This window comes from Phoca vitulina, unplaced genomic scaffold, assembly GCF_004348235.1.
Source record: "Phoca vitulina isolate PV1807 unplaced genomic scaffold, GSC_HSeal_1.0 scaffold11, whole genome shotgun sequence".
Taxonomy (NCBI): domain Eukaryota; kingdom Metazoa; phylum Chordata; class Mammalia; order Carnivora; family Phocidae; genus Phoca; species Phoca vitulina.
The window spans coordinates 10,863,118-10,886,630 of NW_022589714.1; the positions used below are offsets into that span (position 1 = coordinate 10,863,118).

The 23,513-nt window shown below is 40.9% G+C and overlaps 1 protein-coding gene across 2 annotated transcripts in view; it reads right to left on the reverse strand.

Moving 5' to 3' along the window:
- SH3BGRL2 (SH3 domain binding glutamate rich protein like 2) overlaps nucleotides 1-23,513 on the reverse strand; it is a 56,283-nt gene that overhangs the window by 17,265 nt on the left and 15,505 nt on the right. Inside the window, exons 1-2 of one of the 2 annotated variants that reach the window (XM_032409399.1) lie at nucleotides 18,283-18,890; nucleotides 1,798-1,983 (exon numbers count right to left, since the gene is read on the reverse strand). In XM_032409399.1, the coding sequence (XP_032265290.1) occupies nucleotides 1,798-1,983; nucleotides 18,283-18,396 (300 nt within the window). In that variant the 5' untranslated portion in view covers nucleotides 18,397-18,890. Of the gene's footprint in view, nucleotides 1-1,797; nucleotides 1,984-18,282; nucleotides 18,891-23,513 lie in introns of those variants that run through there. The other variant, XM_032409400.1, reaches the window with a different exon arrangement.

Consider the following 23,513-nt stretch of genomic DNA (forward strand, 5'->3'; position numbering starts at 1 on the left):
AAGCAGGGGGAGTGGGAGAGGGAGAAGCAGGCTCCCCGCTGAGCAGGGAGCCTGATGCGGGGCTCGATTCCAGAATCCCGGGATCATGACCTGAGCCAAAGGCAGACGCTTAACGACTGAGCCACCCAGGTGCCCAATATGTATTCTAGATAAAGAGAACAGAGTGAAAAAGCAGGGAGAACTTTTTCAAAGAAAATAATATAAAAACATATTTAATAATCATGCAATTCTTGGATAATAGGGACCTACTGAGCACTCAGCACAGTGAATGAAAAATAGATTACATTATGGTAATTCACCAAAAAATTTTAGGATACACATATGAATAAGAGACATTAAAAACCTGGAAAAAAGAAACTGGCAAAAACATACAAAAGATCAAGGAAAATGGCATTAGACTTCTCCATCGTAGCACTAGAAACCAGATGATAATGAAGCAAAACGATCAAAATTCTTTCCAACTTAGAATTCTATACCCAGCCGAATTACCACTCAACAAGACCAGAACAAAGAAATTCTCGTACCTGAGTAGTCTGAGGGACAGAAAACTGCTAAATTTTTGTTTTAAGTCTTCTAGCACTATCTGACTAATAGTTTTGCTTTGAACAGTACAGTTTATACAGTTTCAACTATACCTCCTTTTGGTTTGCAGACACAAGAGTACATTTTCTAGGGTCTGTAATCATGAATGGGATACACCTTCAGTTACCACATACTCCCCTAATAAAATATGAGATCAGCAATGTAAAATATTCCACAATTAAAACAATAAGCTTTATTCTTAAAAAGTACTTTACAGTCACAAAATATCCTGGGAAGTAAGGCAGATATTATCATCCTTTGCTTAAAGATGAGAAAATTGATGCTTTAAGAGAGGTGACTTTCCAAAGGTGTCAAAGCCAACATAAAATGGTACAAGAACTCGTATCTGAATCTAGTGCCATGTGCAGGATTCTCCTCTGACATGAATGCAAGAACTCTGTGCACAATCTTTATGGCTTTCCGTTTCAACATCTCCTTCTCTCTTATGCACATGGAAACTGTTTCCTTTCAAGGTGTCAAAAGCATTGTTATCCCTTTTCTCCACTCCAGTACAACCCAGCTATTTATTTCACCTTAAGCACCTCAGCACTATAGCCCCTTCCCCTTCTCCAGGCCATCCTTAAAGAACTGTAGTACAGGTACCAAAATAAACACACACTTAACACTTAGAGTATGACAAAGGGCAAATCCTAGCTACTCATTAGAAGTTTCTTGATTTTTTTTTTTTCTTAAGCCAGTGAGAAGGAAAATAGATAGTCAGACAAATGTGACTTCATCTTCTCGTATGCTACATACAGGAGGAAGGGACCTAATATATTTCAGAGGTTCATAATGATCCATCTGGCTCATTATCACAAAAGAAACAAAGTCTGGTGTATAATCAGCTATTAGTAGTTTTTTATACTATAGAGAGGTGAAGATCCAAGAATAACTATCCCTTCCACTCTGCCCCCAAAATATATTAATCAAAAAATCTGCTTTAAAATTTAGAACACAATAAACACACACACACATACCCCTTCCCCTACCCACCACTTTCCCCAAACAAAGATACAGGAAGACTGACAGACATGTACGCACTCACATTCACACACCGTCTGTGTCGTTGTACCCACGTCCCCTCTTTTAAACTGTGAACCTGAGTGGCAAAGGGTAAAGAGGTCACAGTCCTCACTGAAAAAACCCAGTGTCACTCTAGGTAACTGTGTTCTGAATCACCCAAAGAAATAGTGTGGTAACAATCTGGCTACTTACTCCACAGTATCGGTCACCATTAAATATCTGAGGCGGCAGAGGGTTGCCCTGAGCAGGCTTCTTTTCTGGGGGAATGTTTTTGTACATCCATTGTCTCTGTTCTTCTGACATTGTGATATCCACCTCCTCAAACTCTATCTTGTTGGCTTCCAGAAATCTAACCACATCCTGCTGCTTCTTCTTTATCTAAAGAGGGAAGACAAATAAAGAAGGAGAAATGCTCATCTGAAACAATATGTAGATATTTCCAAATTGAACTAGATTTGATTTCTCATTGTCAGAGGTCACTGATGCAAAAAAAAAAAAAAAAAAAAAGAGAGAGATTTTCGCAGGCCCCATGCACCATTGACTCACTGGATATCCAGCAGAAGCCTAGGCAAATCCTGACACGATGATTTCTTCACCTAGACTCCCCAGAACTCTGGGGCACAACTTGGAAGGATCAGATTATGTATGAGGTGAGGGACTCAGTTCTCAGTAGGCCATATCCATTCTCCCTCCCACTTACAGAAGTTGACATTTACAGTCATGAAAGCTCCCTCTGCCAAAACCATTTGAAAACCATGTATAGCCCATCTGAGATGTCAACATTTCATTGATTCCTGGGAGCAGCAACATTTTTATTCCCTTCAGCAGTCTCTTTCAGATATTCCACAGCTGTAGCCACTGCCATGAAAGCATCCTTTCATCAATTCACAAGAGAAAAATGTTCTCTGCTTCTAAGGTGAGAGGAAACAAGCATCATCTTAGTTTGAACTCTATTTCTTAACCCTTTTTGTTCCTCTCACCTTCTTGTTTCCTTCTTCAGTCACTAGGGGTCAGGTGTGCTCTTGAAGAGCTGCAAACACATCTGTACATTTTCAAAATCTTATCAATCTTATTTAAGGGTTCATATTAAATAATTCAGACAGGGTGATAATATTCAATATCTTAAACACAGCATGTAAAACATGGTTTAACAAGTTTCCTTTTTCTAAGTGATTCTGGGAAATGTACATAGAGAACAAACTTAAACGGTGAAGTAATTTTACAATGGGCAAGGAAAAGAATCCTTTTGAGAGGTCAAGCCACCAGAAAGACCTCTCATCTAAAAAATAAAGTGCTTGAAGAACAAACTTTCACATACTGACTGCCCCTACCAATTTCCTCCAACTTTCCCCCAAAAGCCTCAATGACATGTGCGTCTGAGATGGAAATCCACTGCACGTCATGAGCACAGAGATTCTGATCACTGGATTGAAGTCTACGAATGACTAACAAGACTGCACAGTTAGTATGGACAGAAATGCAAAGCTAGCCAAATAGGACATCTTTACACTCAGTGATATCAGAAAACAAGGAAACTACTGTATGGTAGTTTGATGCATTATCTTGGTTTCTTGAATTAAGCTTTTTCTCATTTCCAAAAAAGTTAACTTTTTTCCCTCATTGGTACAAAATTCCAGAAATGTAGTTATATTATTCTGAAACTGTGGCTTGCAAAAAAGGTATTATTCATCCTACTTAATTTCCCTTTATAACCATATAAGGCAGATAAACAAGGTTGATGCTGAGGTCAAAAGCGGTCACCTATTTTGATCAAGGTCTTGGTATGTGTTCTTGTTAAGACAATCATGTCATTCTCCTATTTATTTAGTGGGTCCCCATTGCCCTTGGAAGACCACACACACATTTCTTAGCATAGCACAATGTCCTTCATGATCCAGTTCCTTTGACTATGAAAGCAATGTATTTGCATTTTTAAAAGTCTAGAAATTGTAAAAACAAGCGAACAAGAAGTTACCTACAATCCTCTCAAAATTTAATTAGAGGAAAGGGTTTGGATTTAACGTCCATATGTAGAACTTTACATATCCAACACATTTCAAATGTTCATGAGAGTGATCAAAAATGAAACTGACACACAGTCAAACCTGAGTTTTCCATATAATATATATACACATAATATCCATCCCACCTCTACATCTTCCCCAAAGTGTGAGTGCCTAAAAACTCGTATGCTCTCAATACTAGGATATATCAAAGACACGTACACAACTTCTTTACTCCCCAGCCCCCTAGCTCCCCCACCCCATACACACAGCATTTACTGCCGGACTATAATCCCCTACAGCTCAACTGGTCATTCCTTTCATAGGATCACACTCAACAAAAACAGCTGCATCTTGCCGCTTTCACTCAAAAATATACCCTGTGTACTGTCCTGTCATTAAAAATTTTTCAAAAGCATGAATTTTAATATCTGCTTAGCAATCCATCATGTACATGTTTTTCGTTAACTACTCCTCAATTATTGGTATTTAGAATACTTGTAACTTTCACCACCAGAAGTATCATGTGGTGAACATCTTTATTTAGAAATCTTTAACTGTAACCTCAACACTATTTTAGACATAGCCCTATGAATGAAACTCAGATCAAAGGGTAGAGACATTTTTCAGGCTCCTGACGGACCCATGCTAAACTGCTTTTCAAAAAGTCCACGTCAATTTACGTTCCCATTAGCGATGTATGAAAGTATCCATGTCTCAACACCCTTCCCTCCTTACAGCCAATATTTGAAAGATGTATCACAGAATATTAAAATTCAAATGATGTGAGTGATGGATGTGTTAACTAACTGTGGTAATCATTTCACTATACATATATCATTGTGTTGTATACCTTACACTTATGCAATATTATATGTCAATTGTATCTCAATAAAACTGAGGGAGAGGGAAAGGAACAAACAATGCTCAAGAAGCAAAGGATAGTTACTAACAAAGGTGATAACTGACAGTAGTATAAGGAGTAAAATGTAAATAATTCTATCTCTGGTTTAAAAGAGGAAAGTGGGGGAGACAGGACCAGGTTTACATTTCAAAAAGATCACTTTAATACTGCACAACTGAAGAAAAAAGGAGTTCTGTATATACTGTTAACACTGCTATGAAAAGATCTCCAAGGTACATTAGTAAATGGGAAAAAAAAAATTAAGGAACAGAACTGTGCATAGACTAGGAACATTTTTTTAAAAATAAAGGAACATATTTGTATTTGCTTGTATTTATGTTAAAAAATGAACTCTTGAAAGTTACATAAAAAACTAACGGAAATAGCTGTCTAGGGGCTGGGGGAGTGGGAACTGGGCGACAGGGACAAAGTAGGAGCAAGAGGTTTCCCTCTCTGCATGTGTGAACTTTAAACGTTTTTGAACAGTGTGAATATATTAATATCCAACAGATTAAATAGAAGAAAGTTATGTTGAGAAAGAGAGCTTCACACAGGGGGGAACAGGAGTATATGGCCATAGACATGTGGTGTTTTATATAAATCAGGTTTTCCAACAGGACCTGAAGCCCCGGGAGTCAGAGCATGTTGTTACTCATTGGCCTCCACGTTTACTCAAACTTGTAAGAAACGCCAGATGATTAAAAAGAAATTTTTTCTTAAAAAAGAGCTAAGGCCACAGAAAATTAACTAATACTACAGCGAATCATTTGAATAAACAAAGGGCAGAAATTTAACCCAGAGCAGGAAGTTTTCAAGTGGATATCTGTGGCATTAGCATCAGGAAGGAAGGCGAGTCACGAGCTGCCACAACCAGCTGTTTTTAAGATCTGCTGGGGTGAACGTGGCCTGGAGCTGTGGGAGCCCAGGCTTACGTGGCAGGGAGACAGGCCAGCTCGGGCGGAAGGGACGGCTGGTTGGGTGGGGCCCCAGGTAACAGAAAGGATTCCTATGTGGCAACAGGAAGCGGCCAAGGGCACTGCACCTGACGGTACAAACCCAGAGTTCAAATAACAATAACATATACCACCGCTTCCTTGACACAAAGAGCTTTCTCCTCCCCACATTTCAACTATGCTGAAGCAAAATGTACCCAACAGTCAATATCAAAAGACATGTGAGGAGCAAGTGGAAGAGAAGTAAACTGTGGGACAACAGTCGCCGCCTTCACCCATGTCAATTCAGCCATGATGGAAGGACCTATAACTCAGGTGTTTTTTGTTTGTTAACACACCTAGAAGCCATGGCAGTTAATGCTAGTTTTTTACCCAGTAGCCAATCTCTCTTTCTTAATAACAGAAGGCTGGGTTTTGTTTGGAAAAGCAATGCGCTCTGCTACAAACCCTGTTTTACCCAGACTCCTCTGGAGCCAGGAGTCATCACATGACACGGTTCTGGCCAATAAGAGAGAAGGCAGACGTTCTCCGAAGGCTCCACTTAATGAATAAAAGCACAAAGCCCATTACATCCTTCTACCTCCTCTCTTGAAGAAACGCAGAAGTGGTGCCTGGAGGTGCAGAAACCATTTTGCAATTGTGAAAACAAACTCCATATGCTAAGGATGGTCAAGCAGAAAGACAAGAGCTTGGGTCCTTGATATTGTACAGCTGCCACACCAGGCTTGTGCAGCCCACTCTAAACCTTTCTGTATTAGACAAATTAACCCTTAATTGCTTAAGCCACTCTACTGAGTTTTTCTATAGCTTTACCTGAAGAAAATTCTTAACTGCTACTTAAAATGTCTTCAGAAATACTATAGTATGATGGATGGAAAATAAAGCTATTATTGCATAGCAGAGCCTAGAAATAAAAGCTGTAAGACATAAATTGAAGTGAAATGAATATATGTCACTGAACAGATGAATTTTCATTACTACCACAAAAAAAAAAAAAAAAAAAAAAAAAAAAGCAGCAGCAGCAGCAGGAAAAAAAGGTGTTGGACCCAAAATAGAAAGATATCTACAAAAGCATGACAGTTGGATTTTATTATTCAAACATACACCATTACATATTATCCAAAGCAATTAAAAGGAACAGATGCTCCAAAATCTCTTAGACTAGATTATGGGAAGGCAAACTATGGCCCACAGGCTAAATCTAGCTCATAACAGTTTTTGTATAGCCCCCAGTCAAAAATGGGATATTTTTAATTGGGGTTGAAAAAAAAATAAAATTAATAGTATTTCATGACATGTAAAAATCATATGAAATACAAATCTCAGTGTCGGTAAATGAAGTTGTATTGGAAGACAGCTCCACCCACTCATTTCCATACTGTCCCAGGCAGAGCTGAGGGCTGCAACGGAGGCCCAGGGCTCCCAAAGCCTGAAGAAAAAGTCTGTCCTTTACAGACAAAGTTCCAGCCCTGGGCTAGACCAAAGATCTCCATTTCTGGCTCAAAGTTCAATTTGTTAATGAGGCCTTCCCTGACAACCAGTTTTTACATTTTTCCAGTGCCCCACCCCCCAACTCTCTACTTCCCTTCAAGGCTTCATTTGTCACCATAGCACTTAGCATCTGACATACTGTACGTTTTCCGTATTTATTTCTCTCTCTCCCCTAATAGAATATAAATTCCACAGGGCCAGGGATTTTGTCTCCTGTTTTGTTCACTGTTGTATCCCCAGGGCCTCGAAGCATGTCTGGCATGTGGCAAACACTCACTACCCAGTTGTTAGCGAACAGACAGGATTTTCACACATGGAAGGGCCAGGGTGACAGAAAGGCTTCATCCCGACTCTCAGCGGTGTTGGTACTCTCGTCATTTAGGATGATCTACCATGGAGAGTCCTCTCTAACCACCTTAGCTGAAGTTCTATTGTCTAAATTTATTAAAATTTTATTTGTTCATCTGTGTACTTGACTTTATGCTCATCTGTCTCCACAATGTCAGTTCTGTAAGCACAGAGACTGGCAACGCAGGAGGCCCTCAGTAAATATTAACTGAATGGATGATTAAAGAACTATCACTCCAGTGCCGAACATCAAAGATTTCCAGGTGATGTTCTAGAGATCAAACTGAGTTGGTAATTTAATTTAGGAACAAATGTAACGAAGTTTAGCCAAAAAGCAATGTAGATCAAACGCCAATATTTCTCCATTAATGCTAAAGCTGTATGATTTTAAAAAGCAGTGCGTCTAGGATGCTACATGTAACTGTAAATTGCCTAAATAATTCAGAACAGTCTGTAGACCCTGAATGTGAAAAAGGCTTTGCTTTTAACATTGACAATGATATTGAAGAAGAAAGTTGTATGTGACTATATGTTTAAATAAATGCTCTTGTCAGTTAATTTTAAAAATTGCAAGCGCATAATGTAGTATTTTGTTTCACCCAAATGTCTTAATTAAATTGTTGATATATTTGCAAATTGATGGCAATTGAGAATGAAGCAAATATACCAGTATTTCCCTGACTCTGCTTCTAACCGCTACCTTGGGATTCTATCACCCCCATCCACTTCCCCTAACATCTCCAGAAGTTCTGAAGCAAGCTTTTTAAGGGGTCCTGCATTAATAAATGATCTGTGTTCCCCTTAAAATACGTATGTTGAAACCTAACCCCCAAGGTGACGGTATTACAAGGTGGGGGGCCTATGAAAGGTGATTAGTTTAGGAGGACAGAACCCTCATGAATGGGATTAGTGTCCTTACGAAAGAGACCCAATAATATCCCTACCCCTTTCCACCATGTGAGGACACAGCAAGGAATCTGCAGTCTGCAACCAGCAGAGGGCTTTTACCAGATCCCAACCATGCTGGCACCCTGATCTTGAACATCCAGCCTTCAGAACTGTGAGAAATAAATTTATACTGTTTATAAGCTACCCAATCTTGTTATCGCAGCCCAAACAAAGACAATGAACGTTTACCCTTTCAACTCCAAACCCCTGCAAGGCAAGACCCAGCCCCGCTGAGGACCCCAAGGCCTGCACCCAAGCCCTGGTGACCCACCCCCACAGGCGCCCAAGCGATAAACTGCCTGGGCTGGTGCTGCTGAATCTGCTGACCTGGCATGAACACTCAATGACCCATGAAAATCGTAGTGAAGATGTCTGTAGCTCTTTCACTAGCAACCTCCTGGCCTCCAGGAGTCCCTCAGGATTGGATCAGAGGACAGGCTAAATAAATTACATTGTACTTGAGTCAGATTTACCCCTACTCGGTGGCACTTTTAAGTAAACTTGCACTCCTCCACTCTCTCTTCTCCTCTGATTAGTTCTTTCCCAGAGGCTGACGGTTAATTTAGGTAATTAAGTAGCCCCTGCTAGAATCCTTCCATAGGCTTCTAGACATGTCTAATTATGTTTGAATTCTGGGGTATACACAGCTGATGCTGCACCTTTGGACCTTGGGAGTGAATAGCAAATAAAAAGAAATAATCAATTTGAAGAAGATAGTTTTTTTTTTTTTTTTTTAAAGATTTTATTTATTTATTTGACAGAGAGAGACACAGCGAGAGAGGGAACACAAGCAGGGAGAGTGGGAGAGGGAGAAGCAGGCTTCCCGCCAAGCAGGGAGCCGTATTCGGGGCTCGATCCCAGGACTCCGGGATCATGACCTGAGCCGAAGGCAGACGCTTAACGACTGAGCCACACAGCACCCCGATAGTTGTTGTTGTTTTTTTTGAGATTTTTTTTTAAATTGAGATTTAATGTGCGTAATTGTGGGAAAGCAAGTTTAAAGACAAAGTACAAATGGAAGACAACAAGCAAAACTGGGAGGAGGACGGGGAGTGTGTACTTTTGAGTTAGACTCTCCACAGTTTAATCCTGGCCCTGTCAGTTGGGTAGCCTTGGGGAAATTACAAAGCTTCTAATCTGTGAAATGGACCCAATTTTTTTTTTCATAGATTCATTGAGAGGATTAAATACAAAAAGAGCTAAGCAATACCAGGCACTTGCTCAATTGTTTCATTCAATTCAAACACATGAGCTTTTTTTTCTTTGCCCTAGGTGGGGCCCTCTGTAAAAAATATAAAGTGACTTCTGGGTACTTTCAAAGGCTTTAGGTATTCGATGTAACAGTTCTTTATTTCACTTACTTTCACACTTCAGATACACAGTTTTCTTTTTTCTGACTTGAGGTTATGTAGGACTGATTAGGACCTTTTACGCATCTCCCATGGAAAAAGTCAAAGGCAGAGGAAAGAAAACAGAAAGTAAAAATTTACTTATAATGGAGGGGCTGGACTGAATTAAGGAGAAGGAGAGGGCCCTAAGACAACTCCTTTCCACCACAGAGGGAGGAAAGGACTCAGGATCTTTCCCTTGTCAAAGACCCTAGGAACATCCCAGCAAGTGAACAGAGTATCTCAAAGATACAAAATTTCATGGCAAATTCTTTAACTAAGACTTCACTGTTGGACTCACTAGGCATTATACTGACATAAAGAGGAGGCAGATGGCTGAAAGTATGTGGCAGACGCTATACTCGTTACCCCTCCTCAGTGAAGGCCGAAAAACCAAAGTTCCCAGTTTGGTCAGGTACCCTTGCAGCTGGGCAGCCCTGTGACCCAGCTCTGGCCCCTGAGGTGTGAGCCCGCATCTGCTGAGTGGAGCTTCTGGACAAGGCTTTGCTCTCTTGATCAAGCACATGGAATCAGATGCTAGGCCCTTTGTCCCTGCCCTTTGTCCTCCTTTCTGCTTGGAACCTCAGTGTGAGGGCTAGAGGTGTGGAGGCAGCTTTTCTACCCTGAGCCAGTAAGCATCAGGAAAAGGCCAAGAGGATCCTCGAAACACAGGCGCTGAACAAATCAGCCTGCAGACTTACAGAGAGGCCAAAACTTCTGTTCTTTTAAGCTCATGTTAGCCAGGTTCTCCCTTGCTGCGGGTGAACACATTCCTAACTAGAACACTCACCAATATGTTTCATTGTTGGGGAGTAGGGCAGGGTGGAGAATAAACCCCAACAAGCCATCTGCTGTCAACGTTCTAGCACTGTGCAACTAAACATGAGGTTACATGTAAACGACTGTGTGTCTGGTGTCTGTTGCAGGTTATCTTACTAGAAAGCAAATACCAGGTTACCAAGTCAAAGATAACAATGAGAGAGGCTGTCTGGCAAGAGATTGAAACTTGAGTTTTAAGGAATCAGAGTGTCAGAAAGAGATGGATTATGAAATACTGGACAATTCTTGAGACAGCCAGTATTATATGGTATAAATTAAAGCAATAAAATTTTAATGATGGAAAAAATTGTGCTTTTTCATCTGTGTATTATTAGTACAGTCCCTGCTACTTAACACGCACTCAGTAATGTTTGTGTTAACCACATAAACATTACTGAGTTTGAATACATACTTTTAACGTTTTCTTTTGAATCAGTCCACATTTTTGGTCCTGTTTCTTAAACAATTTGCATTGGTTTCTTTTTTCCATTTTTGTAAGTCATCTTTGCAATTTAATAATTTTTTATTTAAAAAAAAAACACCATCATCTCATCATCCTTGAAGCAATTGTTTTTCATACTCTGTTCCAAGGACACAAGACTTAGAAACATACTTTATATAGTTGCCATAACATACACACTTGGGTTAGGATATTTCGGTTGCATTACAAGTATTTTGTTTTTATAATCTTCAGAGTTATCTTACTGCATGCATAAATTCTATTAAGTACTTACTTTAATGTTTAGAACATTATCATACCATTAGAAATTTAAGTATGTTCTAAGGATTTTTTTTTTTATTAAAGAAGAAAACTGTTCCAAAGTGCTGACTTTTTTCATGATGACAAGTGTATCAGTAGTAAGCTACCTAACATATTTTTTTTTTTTTTTAAGATTTTATTTATTTATTTGACAGAGAGAGAGCGAGAGAGGGAACACAAGCAGGGGGAGTGGGAGAGGGAGAAGCAGGCCTCCCGCGGAGCAGGGAGCCCGATGTGGGACCCGATCCCAGGACCCTGGGATCATGACCTGAGCCAAAGGCAGACGCTTAACGACTGAGCCACCCAGGCGCCCGTAAGCTACCTAACATATTAACATACACCGGACTCTCTCTTACACATACAGACACACACCCTCTTCTTTCTTGACTCAACCATTCAAGGCAAATATGATACTTTATCAAGTAACTATTTTACAGAATGGATTTTAGGAAATGTTTGATATTATTATTTTATTATTGAAAACAATGCTTGTCATCTATAAAAACTGTCAGTATAAAAACCCAGAAATATAACTTTCTAACTTAAAAATCTTTCAATGGAAAATTTCACAGAGTTTTTAAAATTTTCAGTGTAAAAATGTAAAATCCTTCAACTGGTTTTCAGAACAACTCACTGACATCAGGGAAGACAGTATAATTTTAACTATCAAAATTTAACAGCTTTTGCATGACTAATGAATGGAATCAGAAAAATGATTACCACTGTTCTTTAATTATAATGATGTTAATCCTCATCTAAATCTATGTATTCTTGGGGAGTTACCTTTTGATCAATGACAACTGTTAAAGCTGACCTGCAAATTGTAGTATTGTTAGCTCGCACTGTTCTCGCTAAGAAAAACTGTTTTTGATGAGAGAAAATTTTTATCATTAAAAAGTAAAATCAACAATATCGTTTGAACTGTATCCCATGACTTTTATTGCTATTTTGTGGACATTTTATGATGCACATCTTTTATTAGTATAGGTAGTATATACACAGCATTTATTTAAAACACACATATATTAGGGATAATTATTAGGGTATGTGATCAAAAACTCCAGAAATGACTACACTAAAAAAGCCGTGGGGACCAGAGGAAACACGTGTGGGCATGCACACAAGATTATAACACGTAAGTCTTTATAATGCTTGAGTCTAAGTAACTTCTAAGCCAGAAGGCAAATCTCTGCTCCAAACATGAGAAACATTAAATTCTATTATTCTAATCTTTCAGTGCCGTTTTTCTTATACTAGGTTTTAAAAAAAGTTAAGTTTGCAAATTCCTATCTTGCAAAACCAGCAAAAATGGAGGGAATAAAATCCCACCATATTTTCTAAAAGTATGGCTTAAATCTTGATATCCTTTGCCTAGAAGTATTCTAGCAGGCCTGGGAGTGGAAAAGTTACCACCAGACTGATAAAGAAATCCTAAAAATCTAATCTGAGCTTCACTGTAAATATAGTAGCATGTTATACTGCTAATATATTTTCTATGGGTTAACTTAAATGAGACATGGTACTAAATCTAGAGTCAGAAAAGGCAGGAATATTAGCACACACAGCGCTTGAATCTGGCAAAATAGAGACATCTTAACATCTGGGCAATATCCTTTATAATCTGTTTTCTCTTCATAGTAGTACTTTTGCCCTTGAAGACATCACATACTTCCACAACTTCAACTATCACCTCTATGAAAATATACCTAAAGTTTGCATTTCAAAATTGGCCTCTTTCACAGGGTCAATCTCACGGTTCCAAAGCCTTTCGGGAAATTTATGCTTAAATGTCCCAACATCACCTCAAACTTGACAGCTAAAACAGAACAACAAAAACAATGCTGTCACAAATTCAACCCACCAGTCCACCTCCCTCCCCTAACGTTCCTGTTTGTATTAACAAAACACAACTTTATTGATGACTCAGTATGACAAGAGAACTGCCTACAAGTCCAAAACTTAACATTGTTACAAAAATACCCTACCTAAATGAAAACCACACACTCTGTGATTAAACCTGATGAAGGGAGCCTCTCGTGCTCAGTTTGGTAGCACTAAAAACAGAGGTAGTGTAAAGAATAAAGAAGGTAGGGAGGTAAGTCTGACCACAGCAAGCTGGGCCCTGAGGTCTGTGTGGGGCCCAGGTTCATCTGGCACTTTGTTCATGATGGTTAGAATACTGTGATAATGACGCCAAGGGCAATGGCCTGATCCTCATATGGGCCATGTAGCTCTGAGTCATGTTCTAGTCCTGCACAGGCAGAAAGGGAAGGATCACCCTGGACAAGTTCCTTATTCTGTCAAAGCCTCAGTTTCCCCATCTGTGAAATGCAGATCATAATTCAGCTCAGAGGGCAGTGATGAAAATTAAATGACATAACGCTCCAAGAGTTGTATCTGGCCCAATGAAAGAACTCAATACACGTTTACTATTATTATAATTTTTATTTTATTTTTTTAAGATTTTATTTATTTGACAGAGAGAGAGAGAGACAGAGAGCACAAGCAGGGGGAGTGGCAGGCAAGGAAGAGGGAGAAGCAGGCTCCTCACTGAGCAGGGAGCCCGATGCCGGGCTCGATCCCAGGACCCCGAATCATCACCTGAGCCGAAGGCAGACGCTTAACTGACTGAGCCACCCAGGTGCCCCCTTATTATTTTTATTCTAAGGCCACAAACCTCATCCTTTATTCTGTTCTTTAGCAAGCGTATTCTGCTGGTCACTGGGGATACCTGGACCCAGTACAACTCTGCAGTCACCTGGCTTCTCTTTCTCCATTCATTCCTTGATTCACTCATTTGTTCGTTCCGCCAGGATATTTTGAAGATCTCCCAGGTGTCAGGCACTGTACCAGGCACAGGGGTAAACGTTTGCCTCTGCCTTACTTCAGCTCATTTCCCAAGTGAGCTGTGAGTTACAGGGGGCCAATATTCAAGCACTGACAGCGCCTGAACTTTAATACTTGATTTAAACGCAGGATCCACTCTTTGGGATTGTACATTTTAGTAGGAACGGGTTTCCCTTTAAATACGAACATAACACTTTCTCCCTCCAGGGGTTATTTTCCACCCAGGCTCATGCTCACACACATGCTCCTGTCCTCGCCCGGGCAGGCAGCAGGCTGAAGCAGCCTGAGACGGAGGAGCAGAGCGGAGCAGAGCTCCCTGCAGGGGCTGTCGAGAGCAGAACGGAGTTCAACAAACAGGCGCTAGTCATTGCTGTGTGTTCACAAGAATAACCTTTTGACTTTCCCATCTCTGCTGCATACAGGAACTGAGAAAAGGAATGCAAAAGTTAAAACTAGAAAGTGGAACAGGAAGAACAAAAGGTATCAGTCAAGGAAAGAGGAATTAAATGTCCTCACGCTTTGCCCTTGGACTTAAAGTCAGTACTGGTGCATTTATTTTAACACTGAAAGCCAATGTCAATTTAAACACCTTTTTTATTGTGAGTCACAGTTGTCTCTCGTTTGGAATTACAGATTAAGACCAAGAAGGTTTATATGTAATTAAGCCCAATCACTTCATTTAGCTCCCTAACTGAAACTTAGGCAGGTGTCAGAGTTTATGGTCTATTGTTCTTGAGTTTAAAGAAATAATTCAGAACGGATCAGAGAGAGGTTGATAGTGCCCAGCCACTGGCCGAACAATTCCTCCCATGAACTCAGATCTAACCACCATTAATGAAAATGTTACCTGTATGTCTTTCCTGACTAGGAACAAATATTTTTAGAATAGTTTAGTCAACTCCTTTCACATTCCAGATCATAGGTTAGTGAGACATTATTTGCTTCTAATTCTTGGCATAATTTTAAAAGATAACTAAGTAGGACAATACCAGAACTGAATTAAAATTAAAAAGACAAAGGAGTCTCTAAAATCTGCCACCTCGAGCTTAGTAACTTTAGTTTTCAAAACCACACTTACATGTTTAATCCTACATAATTCCTTGTTCATGTTAAAAACTAAGCCAGTGTCTCTCCCAGCAGCCCCCTTTCTCCAAAACTGCTTCATCAGGAGCTCTAACAGCCACATCTTCCTCCAGTTTCCTAGTAATCATGAGGTCATCTCCTCCTTTCTTTCCTTTAGCTGCCAAGTCCTGAAACTTCTACCCCTCCTATCTTGCCCATTCCTCCCCATTTCTGAAGTCCCTATTCTGCTGCTGGCCATACCTCCCAGAAATTTACTGTCCTACCCACTCCCTTCTAAGGTGGACAAGAATGTTCTTCTCAAGCACATTATCACTATCTTTTCAGAATTTTACAATTCCTCCTTGACTCTTAATAAACATTGTAGAAAGACAGGTACACGGTCTCATGTTCTTCGATTTCTGGAATCCTGGAATCCTGACGTATACTGGATCACATACACCGCCATCCAGCCACAGCACCTCAGCCCCACCCAGGCCCACTGATAGCTGAATGCGGCTGGAAATCTCTTCTCTCAACAAAACACTCCATCATCTCTTTTCTCTAAATTATGCAAATTTACCTTGTTTGGCAAGACTTCTACACACACCAGAGTCCAAACATCTTGCTTACATCTTTATTTTCTACCTTCTCAGACATTTTATACTTTTTGTAGGAGCTACACAATATTAGTACATATTAATGTCACTTAGGGTTCTAGATGTGTGTGGCACATCTCCCAAGAGAATACTCCAGATAGTATATACTCAAATGTCATCCAATATGTTGTCTCTGGGGCTTGTCAGAAAAAACAGATTCTAGGGGGAGGAATGAGTGCTTAAGATTTACTCACATATGGGGCGCCTGGGTGGCTCAGTTGGTTAAGCGTCTGCCTTCTGCTTAGGTCATGGTCCCAGGGTCCTGGGATTGAGCACCACATCAGGTTCCCTGCTCAGCGGGGAGTCTGCTTCTCCCTCTCCCTGCCCCTCCTCCCTTGTGTGTGTGCATGCGTGTGTGTGTGCACTCTCCAATAAAATCTTTTTTAAAAAATTTACTCATGTACCAGAAAACCAGAAAATTCAGAAGATCTTAGTAATGGTACCACCACCCATTTACCTGTCCAACACAGAAACCTGGAGTTCATCTTTGACTCTCCCTGATGATGCAATTAATCAAGTCATGGCCTTCCTGCTTTCAAAATTTTTCTTGAACCCATCCACATTTCTCCATTTTCATTCCCATTAACCCATGCCAAGCCATTGTCTCATCTACAGTTTCCTGTGTCTTCTTTATTTTTTTTTATTTATTTTTTTTTGACAGAGAGAGAGACAGCAAGAGAGGGAACACAAGCAGGGGGAGTGGGAGAGGGAGAAGCAGGCTTTCTGCTGAGCAGGGAGCCCGATGCAGGGCTCAATCCCAGGACCCTGGGACCATGACCTGAGCTGAAGGCAGACCCTTAATGACTGAGCCACCCAGGTACCCCTCCTGTGTCTTCTAACCAGATTCCCTCAAACTACTTTTCACAGAGAAGCTAAAATATTTTTATTAAAGCACAAACCTAATGGCTTCATATGGCTGTTTAAAAACCTCTCAGTAACTTCCATTTATTCTTGAGATGAAAGAAAAAATCCATGCCCAGCCTCATGCCCCTCCCCTACTCCCCCTGCAGCAATGGCTCTCCACCCACAGGTACATCTGGATCACCTAGAAGGCTAATCGAAACAGACTGCGGAAAGGAGGTCAACCCCAAAGTTTCTCACTCAGTAAGGCTTGGGTGGGGCTCAAGAATTTGCATTATGTATCCATAGAATTGAGTATTATTTGGCCATAAATATGAATGAAGTACTGATACATGCCACAACATGGTTGAACCTTGAAAACATGTTCAGTGAAAGAAGCTAGTCGTAAAGGACCATATACTACATGATTCACTTTATGTAAAATGTCCAGAATAGGCCAGTCTATAGACAGAAAGTACTCCAGCCTAGTGCTGGAGTGAGGAGGATGGGGGCTGTGGTAGAATGGCTAATTTATGTGTGGGATTGGCATTTGAGGTCCCAACTTCTTCATGCCATCTCCCACCTCTCTTTTCCCTATATTTACTTTCTCCCCACAGCTACCAAACCTTGTTTCCCTCACGGGGAATGCCCTCTTGCCTTTTCAACATTTAAGTCCCACTCTTCCTACAAGGCCCAACTTAGAGCCCACTGCTCACAGTCTCATCCCATCCAGAATATTCTCCACTTCCTCTGAACTTGCAGAGAACACGCTACTCAAATTCCTTTTGTGTCTAAAAGCGAGTGGGTTTTGTCTAGTCAAGTAGACAAGACTTTTAGACAGAATTTTAAATTCTGGAGGGCAGGGAACATACGCTATACCTCTTTGACATTAAAGGACCTTGCATACTACGTCAGCAAATGATGAAGTTGCAGAAACAATGAATTTGTGAAATTGCCGATGCCTGGACCACGATCCTGACATCAGTCATTTGTCCTACAATTATTCAATGGCCTGTCAATCTAGTCTCTTGACAAAATGGTAAAACTGAGACACAGAGAGGTCAGTTAAGTAACTTGCCCCCAGTAATTCACTATGGAAGCAGCACAAGTCAGGGTTGGAACTGAGATTTCCCAACAAGCAGCCTCCCACCCACTTCTCTGCTCTGCTAAATGACTGACGTTTAGGAGTTGGGAAACCAAGAACTCTTGTCCCATTACATCATCCCGAGTGAAATTACAAAGCCTTAAGCTCCACATATTATTTCAAGCAATTAGTTTTAAGGTATTAGAAATGAAACAGCTAAAATTCAAGAATTAAGCATACCAAGAAGCATGACACAATCATGAGCCAGAGCTACAGAAATAGAAGGGTGGAAAAAAAAAAAACCCAGAAACACTTCAGATACTGAAATTATCAGATATAGATTATAAAATAAATACGTTTAGTAAGTCCAATGAAAGAAAAGTAAGTGGCAGATGGGAGTCTCAGCAAACTAACAGTCTCCAAACCCAGAGAAGACATGAGCACAGGCCTGTGGCCATGGGCTAAGCAGTCAGCTTCCATAAGCTCACATCAGTGCTGTCCACTGTCCAAGTAAGACCCCATATGACAAGCACAGGGGCACCAACACCAGCACAAACCCACAAAGGGCACAGACCTTTTCCACGTAGAGAAGATGCAAAGGGACTGAACCGTACTCTCCTTCATTTCTTTCAGGTACAGGCAAAGGCCCTGCCAGATAATCACAAGAGTTACTTTGTGCCCAAGACATTGAAGTGTTTACAAATCCCGAAAGGAAATGACACCCATAATCTGACACACAAGGTTTAAAATGTGTAAATTAAAGTTTCAAACGGGCAATGAACCAGTTCAAAATTATGGTTCAAGGGCAAGTAATTAGAAAAGGTTTCTAACTGGAGATAAACAGATAACTGAAAGACAAAAACTACAGAGACAGGCTAAATGACATTAACATCCCCTTCTAAAAGTGACTCCCATCTCAAAAATATCCACTGGACCTCCTCTCCCTACTTCTCGGTCCATTCTGTTCTACTTGGAGGCTTTCCAGGCCTTCATTCATTCATCGTGAAAAGATTTGAGAATCTAAGGTGTGTCAGGCTCCCTGCAAGGTCTCACAAACCAGTCTGCCTTCACGTTCCATCTGAACCATACCTAGCCCATCTTACTTCCCCACCATCACACTAAATTCAGTCTGGTCACAGCCTTAGTGCTTCTCCCCCAGTATCAGTGGTAAAGGATCAGTTTGCTGTTGTTCTCATTTTAATGTTCCAATCTGTCATAGACTGATACTTGCAGAAAATAAATTTCTAGAAAAACAAAATAACAAAAACATACAAAAGAGAAGCCTAGGGGCGCCTGGCTGCCTCAGTCAGTAGAGCATGCGACTCTTGATCTCGGGTCATGAGTTCAAGCCCCACGCTGGGCAGAGTTTACTTTAAAAGAAGAAAAAAGACAGAAAAGCCTAAAGTTTTTATTATTATAGAAAAAAAAAAAACTAAACTCATAAAATTACTCTGTAAACTTGCTATAAAAGTTTCTAAATGTTTACCTTCAATTGCAGCGCTAATACCAGCAACAAAGTTTGGTCCGCAAGTCATACTCTAAGTAGCTCTACTCCCAAGACTGACATTTGTACAAACTTACTGGGTCTTTACATAAATGGTTCCTCCCACCTAAAACCATCCCCATACTATCCACACTTCCTAAACAAGTTCTATTTATTCTTCACAGCTTAGCCCCAAATCCACACTGTGCCCAACTATGCCTACCCAGTGGTTCTCAACTGGGAACAATTTTATCCCCCATCAGGGACATTTGTTAATGTCTGTAGACATTTTTGGTTCTCACAACTAGGTGGTACTACTGGCATTTAGTGGGCAGTGGCCAGAGATGCTATTAAACATCCTACAATGCACAGGAAAGCCGTCCACAACAAAGTCAATAGTACCAAGGTTGAGAAAGCCTGACTTACACCAAACACTGCCTTCCCAGATCATCTCCTTCACCAAACTCCCATTATACTCCTAGTCACTGCCAACCCAACACAGAATGACACACAGCCTGGCACGGTTTCATAACAGTTGCATGTATCTGCGATGTTCCCCAACTCAACCATTTCTCTGAAGGATGAAGACCATGAGAGAGCATCACGTCTGTATCCCCAGTGGGATTCAGTAGGGTAGCTTTGGAGGAGCTGCTCATCACATATACCTGTCAGTTAATTTGTCTCCTTTCCCACCTGCTTGATGCAATGTAAACAGCTCTAATTTCTCCATCAACACCTGTATTAAACTGCTTTTCATTTGCATTTAAAAAAACTTGTTTGCATTTAAAAAAACAAAACAAAACAGAAGCACCTAACTGGTTCAGTCAATACAGCATGCGACTCTTGATCTCAGGGTCATGAGTTCAAGCCCCACACTGGGCATAGAGCTTACTTAAAAAAATTAATTAATTAATTAATTAAATTAAACAACAACTTGTATTACTTAGCAATGTGAGGCCATAATAAAACATTAGCAAAGAGAACGAAAGATGTGTTTGGTTTGGTTTTATTGTTTTTACATTTTCTGTCAAGAGTCCATGCTTACTTCCTTAAAGAAAAAATCAGTCAAGTATAATATATGAATTTAGGATGCCACTATTTTACAAGACTATCCATGAAAGTTATACGCAATTGCTCATACACGTGCCTCCTGTTAATTAGAGAATACTTGGCAGAAGAGCTGGTCTAGCAAAACTTGCTGTAATAGTCAAAATCCTCTGCAGTAAGGAGGAAATCCTGCTGAGGACAGTATTTTCCACAGGCAAGAATTACCGGCCTTCAGCCAAAGGCCGTGCCTTTGTCAATGGCCGGAGATGCTACTATGTACACAGTGTGTTTTTGAGTATGTTGTTCCCATTTCTGCATCAGTTAATCCTCCGTTGTGTGGAAAGTGATCCTAAGAGATGATCTGGAAACTACTTCTACTTACATTTGAAAAGTAATTTGAGGGACACCAGATCATTTTCACAATTACATTTTATAAGGCATCATATAGTGAGTTCACATTTCCTTTGTAGGCACAAACTGATACCTCTAAGAGAAAGTCTGGATGCTCTTTTTTTTTTTTTTAAGATTTTATTTATTTATTTATTTGTCAGAGAGAGAGACAGGGAGAGAGAGCGAGCGAGCGAGCACACAAGCCGGGGGAGTGGCAGGCAAAGAGAGAAGCAGACTCTCTGCAAGGAGCCTGATGTGGGACTAGATCCCAGGGCCCTGGGATCATGACCTGAGCCGAAGGCAGACGCTTAACCCACTGAGCCACCCAGGCGCCCCTGAATGCTGTTACCTGCATTCTATGGACCCATCCTGTCTTGGATTGGCCATGTCATCAGCTTAATCTTCCCTCCTTGGGCTACTGAGCAAAGCTAGGTGCCTGTCTGCTAAAAACGTGAATCATCTAGCTTCAGCTAGACACTTGATTCTGTTTGAATCCCACACAACTGCCACTGGGATTTCATAGCTTTCTCACATCTCCACAGGTACTCACCCTTCCCACAGATGACCCTAACTCCTGCATTTCAGATAAAATGAAGTCTTGAAGAGTACCTCCAGATTCTGGTGTTTCCACCTCAAATTTCTCTGTATTTTCAGCCATATAATTCTCCCTTCCATCTTGACTCAAGAAAGTAAGTGGAGAAATTAACAAAGGAGAAAGGGGGGGCGGGGAGGGAGAGAGAGAGAAGGCACAGGGAGCCAGCACAAAGAAAAATTAAAGTCTCTTTAAAAGGTCAAGGAGTCATTGTTTACTCAGAGGTTTCTATGAGACCTTGTGGAGACCCTGCAATGTGCTCGGCTGTCTTAGGAACTACAGGAACATAGGTGACAAAACAAGGCCTCTAATTTGATGCAGTGCATAGTCTAATAGGGGGGTGGAGGGAGATAGGGCTTGCCAACCATGAACTTCCATATGAAACTGGCAGTCACAGAGGGGTGCCTCTAGGGCCAGGCAGTACTCTGTGGGGAAGGGTGGGAGGAGGGGAGCTATGAAGCTCAGTGATGTGTAAGCAAAGAACAAAAGCACAGTATCAGAAATATAAAAGGAAGGAATATAAATCAAACAGCTCCTAGGATGATGGGGGAAAAGAGCCTGCAGGTAGGTATTATACCCGAAGGTAGAGAGAAAGGAAGATGGAAGGCAAAAGAGATGCAACGAGGGGGACAGAGGTAGGAGCAAATAAGTTACCTTCTCCTGGAATTGGAGATTGTGGTTTTCTGTATAACTGAAGCTCATCCCTTTAAAACCAAATCTATTCTGACTTTATTTTAAATTAATTTTAGTTTAGAAATCTTTCTAAAATGCACCCCATATGTTCCTTGCATTGTTTAGCAGAGTACGTCAAAGCAAAACATGCCAAACCTGATTTAATCTGTTCTGGATGAAGAATCATCATTATAATCCATTTTTGTACTTTGATGTGGTGCACTGACATTCTCAGAGTCCACCTATGTGTAAAATGTAAAAGTCCGCTGTTTTACTTTATACCAATGAGAGCCGGAAACTGTGCTTCTGGAATTCTCTCGTTCTGCTTCCAGGAGGCAGTCGGCACTTCTCAGAGCTTCCCTTTGTGGCTCCCTCAGTGGAGCCCAAGACTGCTGCGGGCCTGTGTCACTAAGCTGTCTGAGGCGAGGCTCTGAAGGGCGGCCCCCAGCCCAGCCCCCCAGGATGTGGACTAGCCAACTGCCTCTCAGAGGCCCCTCTGCTTCCCTCCAGGTCTCCAGCTTCATTCCACATAGGGGTTCTAGAATTCCGATATCTGCATAAGAGAACTAACAGTATAATAAAACTACCTCTAATTACATAGATTCTTCATGCCACTTATTTAAGAAGCAGTAAGATAAAGGTATCCCTGCTTTTTCAAAGTTCATGGTACGCCACTTCACTTTTATATGAAAGGCCTACATTAGTACCTATTTTCACTAACTGAAAAAAATCCAAAGAGGATTTTTCACCTTCATGTAAAAGGCAAAAAGCGAAAATAGTATTCAGTGTTTGTTTGGCAGCGAGCGAGCCTTTATAGAAGCCGAGTGCACCCCAGCTGCGAGAGTGGCACCCCCAAGCTCCTGCCCCGGAACTACACTCAGCAGCTCAGCATCAAGCCACCATAGCTCTGAACCGTGTCTATGAGCATCTGTGCTTTATCTCTATTTGTTTTACGCATCTGTTAGCAATATTTGTCTTAAGGTATCCAAAAAAGCCTAAGAGAGGTTATTTTCTTGGGTTTGGGAACACTCAAAATTGTTTTCATATAAATGAATGTAATCACTTCTTTGCTTGATGCCATTTCAGCTTATGAAAAGTTTCATAGGAATGCTCTACTTTTGGATAGCAGGGGAAACCTGTAAATCATGTCCCTCGCTGCCTTTTATGTTTTCCAGAGCAGACTTCCGTGTACGTGCTCCATGCCAGTCCCACTCTGCCATGGTCTCGAACTCTCGATAAGCTTGATGTTTTTGATGCGGAAGCCACAGAAACAATATATCTTGTTCATTCATTCAGCAAATGCTACATGCCAAGTTCTTTAGTAGGAAACGTGGAGGTATAGAAAGATGAATGCCAACAGCCCTGACCTCAAAGAACTTAGAACTTGTAGTTCAAACAACCTGGGTACAAAATAATTATAACCAAGGGTGGAATGTGTTGAGGCCCCAGCGTAGCAGTTCCATAGGCTGCACCATGTTGGGTTGGAGAAGCAGAGTCCTCCCAGTTTGGAGGGAGGAGGAGAAAGGGAGGCCCGTGGGGAAGACTTCACTGGGAAATGGTACAGGCTTCAAAGAAAGGAGGGGAATCTGGTCACAATGCAGGGTGAGCACAGGCAGAGGGG